The following is a 13,516-nucleotide window of genomic DNA, read 5'->3' as shown; positions in this document are numbered from 1 at the left end:
TACTTACTGGTATAATATGCCCTCATCCTAATGACCATTATAGTTAGATTTGCACAATAAAAGCTTACTAAAATGACTTCAATCAGTGCTTTTAATTCAGGGGTGTGACTCTAATAAACATTTTTGGGTGATCTTTTTTGTTGTTGTTTTAACTCCATAGTAGCTCTATAGTTTGTCCACAGGAGTAAAATCCATAATATCTGCTTGCAAGTGGTGTGAGAGATGCATGCACATGTATAAATTACATTCAGATAAAATTTGAGAGCTCATCCTTGTAGAACATCATTATAAATGAGACTGTATCTTAATACAACCATTTAAGAATGTTTTAAAGGTCAATTCACATAAAAAATGCCTGTGATTTAATCTTGTCCAAGAGATAACTCGTTATAGCTCTCTGAACTTTTTTTCATGTTGATGGTGTTTTTGTTATTGTTCTCCTTTTGTACCTTTCTCTCTTTTTTATTTATTTATTTTTGCTTTAGTTATGTTTACCAGTTTATTATAAAGGATATTGTAAAGGATACAAATGAACAGCCAAATGAAGAAGTATATAGGGCAAGGTCTGAAAGAGTCGTAAGCACAGGATTTTCTGTCCAGATGGAGTTTGGGGTGTGCCACCCTCCCAGTACATGGATATATTCACCAACCTGAAATCTTTCTGAACCCTATAGTGTAGTGATTTTTATGTCAATTTCATCACTGTACACGTGATTGATTGACAGAATCCACAGTCCCTCTCCCCTCCCCAGAGGATGGAGGGGTGGGGCTTAAAGTTCCAAGTTGTTAATCGTGGCTTGATCTTTCTGGTGACCAGCCCCATTCTGAAGCTGTTCAGGAGCTCACTAAGAGTTGCCTTATGAGAACAAAAGATTTTTCTATCATCCAGGAAATTCCAAGGGATTTAGGAGCTCTGTGTCAGGAACCAGGGGAAGAGACTAAACCTATTTATTATGTCACAGAGGGATAAATGAATATGTGGCTACACGAATGGATAAGTGAGTTCATGGACACATGGGTAAATGAATGGATGAATAGGTGGTTGGATAGATAATGAATATGTAAACAAATGGCGAGGTAGAATGGAGGTGGATACGTGGATAGATGGATATTGTCTGGTGAATAGGTAGATGACATGGATTTTTAAAAATCTTTTAATCAGCAGAAATTAACTTGCATCCAAAGAACTGGCTACAAAGATGTCTTTGTATTTTTCTACTTTCCTCTTGCTTTCCTCCTCTTCTCCATCTTTTAAATTAATTTGTATTGGAGTACAGTTGCTTTACAATGTTGTGTTAGTTTCTGCTGTATAGCAAAGTGAATTAGTTATACACTCTTTTTTAGATTTCCTTTCCATTAAGTAACCACAGAGCATTGAGTAGAGTTCCTTGTGCTATATAGTAGGTTCTCATTAGTTAACTCTTTTATACATAATAGTGTATATATGTCAATCCCAATCTCCCAATTCATCCCACTCCCCTTGATATCTATATGCTCCTTTCTCTTCTTTGACTAATGTGTAAATACAGTTGTGTGGCAGAAATAATTTATTTTCTAATGCAGATAACTTAAGTGTAATTTATACAATAATTTCAATGTATTTTTAATGTGCAGTGGCCAAAAATTGCCTCCTCCTAAATAGCAAACTCTTAAAATGTCCTTAAAGTTTTTTCTTTTCAATAGACTACATTTGTCTCTCTCTCTGTCTTTTTTTTTTTTTTCTGAATAGTTGTAGAGTTCTAAGTAATGGTGTCAAGAAGATATTTATGACAGCAGAGTTTTACATGAGGGAAATCTATGAGAAAAATATCCATATCAGTCAAATGTGCATAGTTATATAGGATATATACTCTAGTTGAATGAAACTTATAAATCAAGAAATCATAAGCAGAGTGTTTTTCTTTATGGTTCTCTGTCACAAGTAATTGGGATAATTTTTTATGTGAATATCATTTCCTCTTTGTCTTAAGGTGTTTTATCATTCGAAGATGCCTTTTAGGGAAAAAAAGTCTTAAGAAGACAGTAAACAAAGCATAATTTTCCTCCACTTTTGACCAGGGGCCCACATTTGGCTTATTAATAACCAAACCTTAAACTCAAGGGAAACTCTGGAAGTAGAAATGTACCTAGCTGGATGGGCATTCCAATAGAGGGAAGAGTGGATGCTGAGACAGGACATAGGTAGGTGATGGGAAAAGGATTACCATTTTTCCATAGCATATAGATCATGAAGGAAGATGCAGAAGGTAGCCTAGGGCTGAATAATATAGGACTTTGAATGCTGTATTAAGGGTATTAGTCTTTATTCTGTCAGGAGCCATTAAATACAGATGGGCAAGTAATAGTCATTTATAGTTTTTTTATTGAGTTCTGTGTGCAAAGCACTGCTCTAGGCTTTAGGGTTACATCCCTTCACCAAACAGATGAAAATCTCTGTTCTCACAGAGCTCACATTTTTAGTGGGAGAAATAGACAAAAATAAATTATAGACTATGAGAATGTGGTAAGTTTTATTGATAAAAGGAAAAGCAGAGTGTGCTAAAGCAGGTCAAGAGTGTGTGGAGGAGGTGGGTATTTCTGTTTAAATAGGATGGACAGAGTAGGTCTCCCTGAGCAAGAACTTGAAAGGGGAAGTGATGGAGGAGGCTATATGGATTACAGAAAAAATCCTTCCAGGCAGAGACGAGACAGTACATGTGGCTTATTGCCTTCTTGGGGAAAGGTGAAGTGGTTGGTGTGACTGGAGCTGAGTGAATGAAAGAAACAGTAGTAGGAGATGAGGTCAGAGGGATATGGAGAGTGTGCAGCTCTGTAGGGCCTTGCAGACTCTTGTAAGGACTTTGACTTTCACTGGAAGTGAAAATAGGGCACCACTGAAAAGTTTTGAGCAGAGGAGTGATATGATCTGACCTTTTTTTTTTTTCCTAACTAAAGTCCATGGTTTATTCAGATTTCCTAGCTTTTTCTTTCTTTTTTTGGACAGGAAAGTAGGATTTATTGGTGTGTGTAAGGAGGCTTTCATGAATGTGGGGGCCGCCATTTGTCCAGAGGGCCAGGATTAGGGATGTATTTGACCACACAGCCATCTGGGATGAGCTGCTTTTCTGCCACCATGTTTTCAATTTCATCCATTTTAAACTTAGTAATTCCCCACTTCTTGGAGATGTGAATCTTCTGGCGACAGGAACTTGAACTTGGCCCTATGTAGGGCTTCGATTACTTGCTCATTGCTCTGTAGCTTGGTGTGGATGGATGTTATGACTTGGCCAAAGTGGACCCTGGCCACTGTGCCCTGGGGCTTTCCAAAGGCACTGCATGTATCAGTCTGGAGCCTAGACTGGGGACAGCATGCCAGTCATGAAGGTTCACTGGCAAGGGTTGTCTCCAAGGTCCCTTAGGGAAACTTGTGCAGGCAATGGCTGCATACACTACTGAGGAGGCTGCTGTTTATAGGCATTGCACACTGGGCCCCAATGGGGAATGAGCATGGTTGGCTTAACTGGCTGCAAACTGACTTGGGTTTTAACAGTGTTACTTCGTCAGTGTGTTCAGAATTAACTGTAGCAGGGTAACCTGGAAATAGGGACATAGGCTAGGGGGCTCTTACAGAAATTTAGGAATGAGGTGATGCAATGGCAACTTGAAGCAGAAATTTGCTTTAAGAATGTTACTTTGGCAATGAGGAGAGAATTGTGGCAGAGATAATTATTATGAGGCCACTGCCATGACTAGACTCTAAATGGATGGTTTGTGTGAGAATGAAGAAGCAACTGCAGAAAGATCACCATGGAACTTGATAACTGTTTGGCTATAGGGAATTAAGGAGAGGGAGGAAACCAAGGTGATATGGAAGACTTAAAACTGGAGGAGTGGGATCCAGATGGTACTCTTACCATAAATGCAGCCCTTCTTTTTGAAAGTCTGTCCTGACCCTTTGTGATCATCCTTTGTGCTTCTGTAGTGTTTCTGCTAGGTTATTAATTGTCTACTCACTTTTTGCTACTATGTTTCGCCTCCTATTACCCACCTTCCAGAGCTGAGAGAAGAGCTCTGATTCTTACAGTTGTGGCAGTATTAAGGTATAATTAGCAATTAAGAATAATGAAAGACCAAAGAATCTAAATTTATAGTTTGTATATGAAGAATAGCTGACTGAAGAACATTAGTATATATTGGTTAAAGTAAATTCAGTAGCTAATACGTAAGACGTGTTAGGCAGAGACTTTAGTTGGCAGGGGAATGCTCTTTGAGATGATGCTTGACCTTCTGTTAATGGTGACAAAAGGAAGTTACTCAAAGGAAAATTAAACTAATGGGGCTTGGGGCATATCTGTGAATTTTAGATTACCATGAACTGTTTCAATTCAGTAGTTCAACCCTAATATCCTACAGCTTAATTATACCAACTGAAGAAGCCATTGACCATTGACTAAGAGTTAGTATCTAGTAGCAATCACATCTGTGGTCTGTGGTTGAGTCATTTAGCCTCCACAAGGTTCAGTTCCATCATTTGTAAATTGAGAGGTTTTGATCATATTATCTCAAATTTCATCCAATTTAATAGTGTCTAACAACATATGGTGGAATTTAATATGGATAAAAAATGTTAATTTAAAAATGCAGAGTGGGAGTGGGAGAAAAGAACTCCAGTTTCATCCCATAAGACAAAGTGGAAATATTACTAGCAATGCTTTTTGTTTGTTTCTGTCCCCTATGATTAAACTCAACATATATTCAATTGAGATACAGATTTAAAGCATTCAAGACATATGTATACCTTAACTTAGAGAACTGACTAAATTAAATCTTATTTCCCCCGAATTTACATTCTTACTTTGAAGATACATATATGCTTCTAATCTTGAGTTTATAATCCCAAAGGATGGAAAAAAATGAAAAGCAGTGGTTGCTTGAAGAACTGTAAAATAATAAATAACACAGGTGGACAGGTACATATTTGAATGGTAGCAGGGTAAGTGTGGCACTTGTGAGGCTTTGACATTTCTCACTCTGATGTTACATTACAGGAAATCATGAAGCTTGTCATTGTGCATAGAACAGTTTTCTGTACTCCACTGGGAAAATTAAAGAGAAATTACCAGCTAGAGATAGTCTTAGGGTGAATTGATCTCTCTTAAAAAGGCTTCATTTGTGATATAAATACTCCCCCTTACTTTCTTTTTTATAGGCAGTAAAGATTGATTGGGGTTTGTGTCAGCAGGATGTGATAAAGACATAGTACAAAGATGTAGTAATGTAGATCCTTGAGGGAATCAACAGATTAAAAGTAGAAAAAGAACTACATATATAATAGCATATTTGTCCCAATTGATGGACGGGAGGATGATTTTTAATATCATTTAGTTGGTGGTATTTGAAGATGATTTTATGAGACCCTGTGACCAAATACTTCTCACTTAAAACTCCTACTAGAATTCTTCCCACCAGTGAGCCACATATGTTTCTTAGTTAAAAGGGATGTGAGCATGCATGATGTACATCATTCAGCTTCTATTGTAGGAAATAAATGTATAGGATGTTGTAGAAGGGTTGATTTCTGTTCCTAACATGATTTTAAAAAATCTGGTTTTTTCCTAATCACATCTCTTAACTAGCACTTTAACATACTTCAACATATTTATAATATAATGGCTTTCGTGCTCATCTTTTGTTATTCTAAGATCTTGAAGTATCTTCTGAATCTTGGAAGATTATTAAGTTGTTAGCTGTTACCTTGCTTACTTTAGTATTGCTTTATTACTGTAGTATTGCTGTACTATAATTCTTCAAGTAGTTGTGCCTATATATGCTGTACGGTAATTTTAATTAGTTACTGTATCTTCTTAACTGGAATGTACCATTTCCAATGATTCTTAACGTTAGAAGTAGAAAACCACATACAAAAAAAGTGTTGAAGGTTTTGAGAAATGAGCATATATTAACAGAATCGGTAAGTTCAGTGTTATCTAGAATAGTTATAAAAGTGTTCTATAAATATCTATCCATAACTGAACTCTAAACTGAGCTGTTTCATTGTATTTCACTACAATTAAATGTAACATTTTTCCTATTGTTCATGTTTTTAAAAAATGTATGTCTCTTAAAAATATGATTATTCATGCTAAAACTTTGAAAAATCTTGACAGGGCTTATGACTTTGTTATATCTTATGTCACATTTGAACATTGTGGTAGTGATATGTGATCCAAATCTGACTTTGGGAATTTGGGAGTCATCTTCAAAAACAGAGAGACACCCCCTCCACCAAATCGTCATTTTTAATCCTTAAAAAGTTTTTTTCTCTTGTAAAGAATTTTTGTGTTTATATGATATATTTAAATTTTCTAATTCTTTTTGAAGTGTTTTAGTTGATAAAAGAAAAAATGAGAATCATTCAGGTATTTTCTTGTTTTATCTGTGAATTTCTCTTATCTGACAGGTTTTTTTTTTTTTTTTTTCGGTTTTAATAGAACATTCAAATAAAAACTTTGGCAGATGATGTGGTAAGGTGGACTTAGTAGCATGTTATTATATTACTTATGCATGTTGCTTTTTTATTAAAGTGGGTGGACATTAAAGCATTGATATATGTAATAATATAAAAAGTCTAGATGTTTATAAAGTACAGTAGATGGAAGAATTGTCAATAAAAAAAAAAAGCAGATGTCTGCAAAAAAATCAGACTTTTCTTTTTCTGAATGTAAACAGAAACAACTGTATGAGATCTCAAAATAATTTTGATATTGCCATCCTGATACACCTTAAGCAATTAAAAAACCTATATGAATCTAACTCTGGAAAGCACAAATGTTTCCTTTCTCAATAGCCATGTAAACTGACCCTGAATATGTTAAGTATTAATATTAACAGTAAAGGAAATTAATTTAAAATAGAAAGGAAGTTAAGTTCATTGTTTAGTCAGAAATGTGCTATTAAATTTAAAATCCTCAAGTACTTTTGAGCTAAGTCTATTGTAGTAAAACTTATTAAAAGTTATGGGCTTAAAATTTAAATGTGCCCTTAAATAACTAATTCCCCGATGGCTCAGATGGTAAAGCATCTGCCTACAATGTGGGAGACCTGGGTTTGATCCCTGGGTCAGGAAGATCCCCTGGAGAAGGAAATGCCAACCCACTCCAGTACTCTTGCATAGAAAATCCCATGGATGGAGGATCCTGGTAGGTTACAGTCCATGGGGTTGCTAAGAGTCAGACACGACTGAGCGACTTCACTTAATAGCTAAACTTTTAAAAAAGGTATTTTAAGCAGTGTCATTTTCTCTGTGAAATTACCTATCTACAAATAATGTAGAATATTATTCATGATTTAAGGAAGTGAAAGTATATGGCTTAATTTTATTTTCTTATCAAGATATAGCTGAAAGCAAAAGCCAATTTTCTAGATTGAAGTGAATGGCATAGTAGAAGATCAAATATATATGTAAATAATGCTATTCAGTAAAAATAAGCCAGCACTGCAAAAGTAAATATTAAGTGATATGAAAGGAGAGGAATAGAAATATGTTGATTTAATGGTCGATTGCATATTTAAATGCTTTTATGTCCACCATATCTTTTAGTAAAATTTGATTCTTGGTTATGTACTCGGCTTATTTGGGATTGCTTAATATTTTTTCTTGAGTTGTTTGAAGATATACTACATATCTAATCCAACTTAATTTTCCTCAAAGACTTTCAAATTTAAAAGAAAATTGGAAAATATAGAGGATGATTTGAAGAAGTGAATCTTTATTTGACCACTGGGCTAGGAACCAGGGACTTGTCAATTTAGCAAGTCACTTTTTCTGTGAAATGAGTGTCAGCCTAAATGGTTTTTCAAGTTTCTTCCTGGCTCTAAAATATTTTGATTTACATAATCTGTTTGTAAGCAACCGTGTACTAAGATCATTTTTGGAATCCTAAATAAGCTGCTTAAAACTGCTCATATTTCTTTCAAAGTACACCTTTTATAAAAAAGAAAGTGTTCTTTGAATGAAAATAAAAGATATGTTTTTTTTTTTTTTTTTAATGCGGGTCAACAGTAGTTGACAAAATTGTGGTAAGAATGTCTGCAATGCTTTTTGTATTGTTGAAGTGATTTATAAGCACTTGATAACATGGCAGTGACAGGCACTGACATCCTATCTAACATATCTGCTTGTCTGACATGAGCTGACAGTAATGCATGTGCTTCTTAACAGAAACCAGAATAAAATCGAGTTGCATTCAGTTTTCTGGTCATTACTAATTTTTGATGTTCAGTGTGCTGTGGTTTAAAAGAGAATGGCCTGTTTACAGGCAACTGGAGTTGTTAACTCACTTTATGTGAAATTGCAAGCTAATTACAAGAGATGGTACATGGAATCAATGGTTCTGAGTCAATATCCATAACATGGCAAGTTCTTCATAGTAATGTTTTAGGAATAAGATATTTCTGTTTGTGTTATATTTCCAGAAAATGGAATAGATAATGTTTTTAATTTTGTTCTGCTTCCTTGTTGGTCCCACTTTTTAGGGAGGAAAAAGGTGAGGGTAATAATAGTAAAAATAGCAATAGTAATAAATAACAGCCAAGTACACTACACATGTATGTTTAGATCTCACAATAACTCTTTTCTCGCTTTCTCTCTCTCCCCTCCCTTCTTCCCTTCCCTTCCCTTCCCTTCCTTCCTTGTATATGTATTAACTTGTTACCCTATTTTAGACATGAAGAGACAGTTGGAGACCAAGGAGTTTGCACAGGGTAACCGACCTAGTGAATTGCAGATTGAAACCCAGGGAGTCTGGCTCCATAGTCCATGCTCTTAACCATTATATTCTACCACTACATTGCCAAAGTACTCATAGATACTTGTCACAATTATTTTGGCACTTTGAAGAAGAGAAATGTTAGTATAATTTCACCCTTAGAATTGAATATTCTTTTCTTTTTCTTCCCTCATAGTTTCAAAGTTGCTGCCAAAGACACATTCTCCCTCAAACCACCACATGACTTTGAGACCAGACTTTTCTCACCTATTTACTGTGCAAAACAGCAATGACAAGGACCTAAGTTTCACTTTTGAGAAATACTTTTCACCCCCTAGATTTCTGAGGCTATCGAGCTATTTCAGGGTTTCACAGTAGTACAGTATCTAAGTGGAGCTTGCTGCTTAAAATAACATTTTGTCAAAAAGACAATAATAATATATATTATCCTAAGTGCCATTTTGATATTTTGGTTCTTCACGTTGGTGATTCTTGATCTCTTCCTTAGGGCTTCTTGTTTTGTTTCTGTTTGCAGCGTGACCGAATTACAAGTTTCAGAAAATCTACTGTAAAAAAGGAAAAACTTCTTATACAACATCCTCTTGATTCTCAAGTTGCGATGAATGAGTTTCCAGCTGCTCAGCCATTATACGATGAACGATCTTTGAATTTGTCTGAAAAGGAAGTACTGGATTTATTTGAAAAAATGATGGTAAGTTAGACCCCCTGATTTTGTTATAATTTTCAAGTGCATAGCACTGGGTTGTAAGTAGGGCTGTTTGTATGGACTGTATTTATATCACATAAGGGAGAGGCCAGAAACTTGTTGATATAACAAAACTGTTTTTAAAAGTATCTGTTTTTTTGAGCTATAATATGTTTGTCTCTTCCACTATGAGCTCTGAAAAGAGGGACTGTCTTATTTATTTTCATTCTCTGTTATTCAGTAGTCTGTGGCACGTTGGATCAGTATTTTAACTACCTAAATTGTGCTTCTCTTCCATAAAGCAAAACAGGCCTAAGTCTACTTCTCTGAAAACAATATAAGGTATCTTGTTAGGTATATGAAATAGAGTCTAGAGGACACAGTGTTGCATAAAAAAAAAAAAAAATAGAGGCGACAGAAGAATTAATTACTCCAAGTTTGTTTTATTATCAATAGTCATACCATCTGTATTTTCTAGCATGCTACTTTTTTTTTTTTTTGGCTTTTATTTATTTATTTATTTTTCCATTTATTTCTATTAGTTGGAGGCCAATTACTTTACAATATTGTAGTGGTTTTTGCCATATATTGACATGAATCAGCCATGGATTTACATGTATTCCCCATCCCGATCCCCCCTCCCACCTCCCTCTCCACCCGATCCCTCTGGGTCTTCCCAGTGCACCAGCCCTGAGCACTTGTCTCATGCATCCAACCTGGGCTGGTGATCTGTTTCACCCTTGATAATATACGTGTTTAGATGCTGTTCTCTCAAAACATCCCACCCTCGCCTTCTCCCACAGAGTCCAAAAGTCTGTTCTGTATATCTGTGTCTCTTTTTCTGTTTTGCATATAGGGTTATCGTTACCATCTTTCTAAATTCCATATATATGTGTTAGTATACTGTATTGGTCTTTATCTTTCTGGCTTACTTCATTCTGTATAATGGGCTCCAGTTTCATCCATCTCATTAGAACTGATTCAAATGAATTCTTTTTAATGGCTGAGTAATATTCCATGGTGTATATGTACCACAGCTTCCTTATCCATTGGTCTGCTGATGGGCATCTAGGTTGCTTCCCTGTCCTGGCTATTATAAACAGTGCTGCGATGAACATTGCAGTGCATGTGTCTCTTTCAGATCTGGTTTCCTCAGTGTGTATGGCCAGAAGTGGGATTGCTGGGTCATATGGCAGTTCTATTTCCAGTTTTTTAAGAAATCTCCACACTGTTCTCCATAGCGGCTGTACTAGTTTGCATTCCCACCAACAGTGTAAGAGGGTTCCCTTTTCTCCACACCCTCTCCAGCATTTATTGCTTGTAGGCTTTTGGATAGCAGCCATTCTGACTGGCGTGTAGTGATACCTCATTGTAGTTTTGATTTGCATTTCTCTGATAATGAGTGATGTTGAGCATCTTTGCATGTGTTTGTGAGCCATCTGTATGTCTTCCTTGGAGAAATGTCTGTTTAGTTCTTTGGCCCAGTTTTTGATTGGGTCATTTATTTTTCTGGAATTGAGCTTCAGGAGTTGCTTGTATATTTTTGAGATTAATCCTTTGTTTCTTCATTTGCTATTATTTTCTCCCAATCTGAGGGCTGTCTTTTCACCATGCTTATAGTTTCCTTTGTTGTGCAAAAGCTTTTAAGTTTAATTAAGTCCCATTTGTTTAGTTTTGCTTTTATTTCCAATATTCTGGGAGGTGGGTCATAGAGGATCTTGCTGTGATTTATGTCAGAGAGTGTCTTGCCTATGTTCTCCTCTAGGAGTTTTATAGTTTCTGGTCTTACATTTAGATCTTTAATCCATTTTGAGTTTATTTTTGTGTATGGTGTTAGAAAGTGTTCTAGTTTCACTCTTTTACAAGTGGTTGACCAGTTTTCCCAGCACCACTTGTTAAAGAGGTTGTCTTTTTTCCATTGTATATCCTTGCCTCCTTTGTCGAAGATAAGGTGTCCATAGGTTCGTGGATTTATCTCTGGGCTTTCTATTCTGTTCCATTGATCTATATTTCTGTCTTTGTGCCAGTACCATACTGTCTTGATGATTGTGGCTTTGTAGTAGAGTCTGAAGTCAGGCAGGTTGATTCCTCCAGTTCCATTCTTCTTTCTCAAGATTACTTTGGCTATTTGAGGTTTTTTTTTCATATTTCCATACAAATTGTGAAATTATTTGTTCTAGTTCTGTGCAAAATACCGTTGGTAGCTTGATAGGGATTGCATTGAATCTATAGATTACTTTGGGTAGTATAGTCATTTTCACAATATTGATTCTTCCAATCCATGAACACGGTATATTTCTCCATTTATTTTTGTCCTCTTTGATTTCTTTCATCAGTGTTTTATAGTTTTCTATGTATAGGTCTTTTGTTTCTTTAGGTAGATATACTCCTAAGTATTTTATTCTTTTTGTTGCAGTGGAGAATGGTATTGTTTCCTTAATTTCTCTTTCTGTTTTCTCATTGTCAGTGTATAGGAATGCAAGGGATTTCTGTGTGTTAATTTTGTATCCTGCAACTTTACTATATTTGTTGATTAGCTCTAGTAATTTTCTGGAAGAGTCTTTAGGGTTTTCTATGTAGAGGATCATGTCATCTGCAAACAGTGAGAGTTTCACTTCTTCTTTTCCTATCTGGATTCCTTTTACTTCTTTTTCTGCTCTGATTGCTGTGGCCAAAACTTCCAAAACTATGTTGACTAGTAGTGGTGAGAGTGGGCACCCTTGTCTTGTTCCTGATTTTAGGGGAAATGCTTTAAATTTTTCACCATTGAGGGTAATGCTTGCTGTGGGTTTGTTTATGTTGAGGTATGTTCCTTCTATTCCTGCTTTCTGGAGAGTTTTAATCATAAATGGATGTTGAATTTTGTCAAAGGCTTTTTCTGCATGTATTGAGATAATCATATGGTTTTTATCTTTCAATTTGTTAATGTGGTGTATTACATTGATTGATTTGTGGATATTAAAGAATCCTTGCATTCCTGGGATAAAGCCCACTTGGTCATGATGTATGATCTCTTTAATATGTTGTTGGATTCTGTTTGCTAGAATTTTGTTAAGGATTTTTGCATCTATGTTCATCAGTGATATTGTCCTGTAGTTTTCTTTTTTTGTGTCATCTTTGTCTGGTTTTGGAATTAGGGTGATGGTGGCCTCACAGAATGAGTTTGGAAGTTTACCTTCTTCTTTAATTTTCTGGAAGAGTTTGAGTAAGATAGGTGTTAGCTCTTCTTAAATTTTTGGTAGAATTCATCTGTGAAGCCATCTGGTCCTGGGCTTTTGTTTGCTGGAAGATTTTTGATTACAGTTTCGATTTCCTTGCTTGTGATGGGTCTGTTAAGATCTATTTCTTTCTGGTTCAGTTTTGGAAAGTTATACTTTTCTAAGAATTTGTCCATTTCTTCCAAGTTGTCCATTTTATTGGCATAGAGCTGCTGGTAGTAGTCTCTTATGATCCTTTGTATTTCAGTGTTGTCTGTTGTGATCTGTCCATTTTCATTTCTAATTTTGTTAATTTGGTTCTTCTCCATTTGTTTCTTAATGAGTCTTGCTAACGGTTTGTAAATTTTGTTTATTTTTTCAAAAAACCAGCTTTTAGCTTTGTTGATTTTTGCTATGGTCTCCTTAGTTTCTTTTGCATTTATTTCTGCCCTAATTTTTAAGATTTCTTTCCTGCTACTAACCCTGGGGTTCTTCATTTCTTCCTTCTCTAGTTGCTTTAGGTGTAGAGTTAGGTTATTTATTTGACTTTATTCTTGTTTCTTGAGGTAAGCCTGTAATGCTATGAACCTTCCCCTTAGCACTGCTTTTACAGTGTCCCATAGGTTCTGTGTTGTTGTGTTTTCATTTTCATTCATTTCTATGCATATTTTGATTTCTTTTTTGATTTCTTCTATGATTTGTTCGTTGTTCAGAAGCGTGTTATTTAGCCTCCATATGTTTGAATTTTTAATATTTTTTCCTGTAATTGAGATCTTATCTTACTGCGCTGTGGTCAGAAAAAATGAATGGAATGATTTCAATATTTTTGAATTTCCCAAGGCTAGATTTATGGCCCAGGATGTGAT

At 35.5% G+C, this 13,516-nt stretch overlaps 1 protein-coding gene and 1 non-coding gene across 2 annotated transcripts in view; one reads left to right on the top strand and one right to left on the bottom strand.

The window, feature by feature from the left end:
* Window positions 1–13,516, top strand: part of DIAPH2 (diaphanous related formin 2) — a 964,220-nt gene that overhangs the window by 53,614 nt on the left and 897,090 nt on the right. The window contains exons 2-3 of the mRNA XM_061136610.1: window positions 6,471–6,503; window positions 9,283–9,459. Of these exons, the coding sequence (XP_060992593.1) occupies window positions 6,471–6,503; window positions 9,283–9,459 (210 nt within the window). The remainder of the gene's footprint in view (window positions 1–6,470; window positions 6,504–9,282; window positions 9,460–13,516) is intronic.
* LOC133053317 (small nucleolar RNA SNORA70) lies at window positions 3,377–3,509 on the bottom strand. Its single transcript, XR_009692235.1, has one exon. It is a non-coding gene; the product is annotated as a small nucleolar RNA SNORA70 (small nucleolar RNA).

The sequence above is a fragment of the Dama dama genome, chromosome X (assembly GCF_033118175.1).
Source record: "Dama dama isolate Ldn47 chromosome X, ASM3311817v1, whole genome shotgun sequence".
Classification (NCBI taxonomy): domain Eukaryota; kingdom Metazoa; phylum Chordata; class Mammalia; order Artiodactyla; family Cervidae; genus Dama; species Dama dama.
Note: the sequence above shows the minus strand (reverse complement) of the source record. Positions and strands in the feature narration are given on the sequence as shown.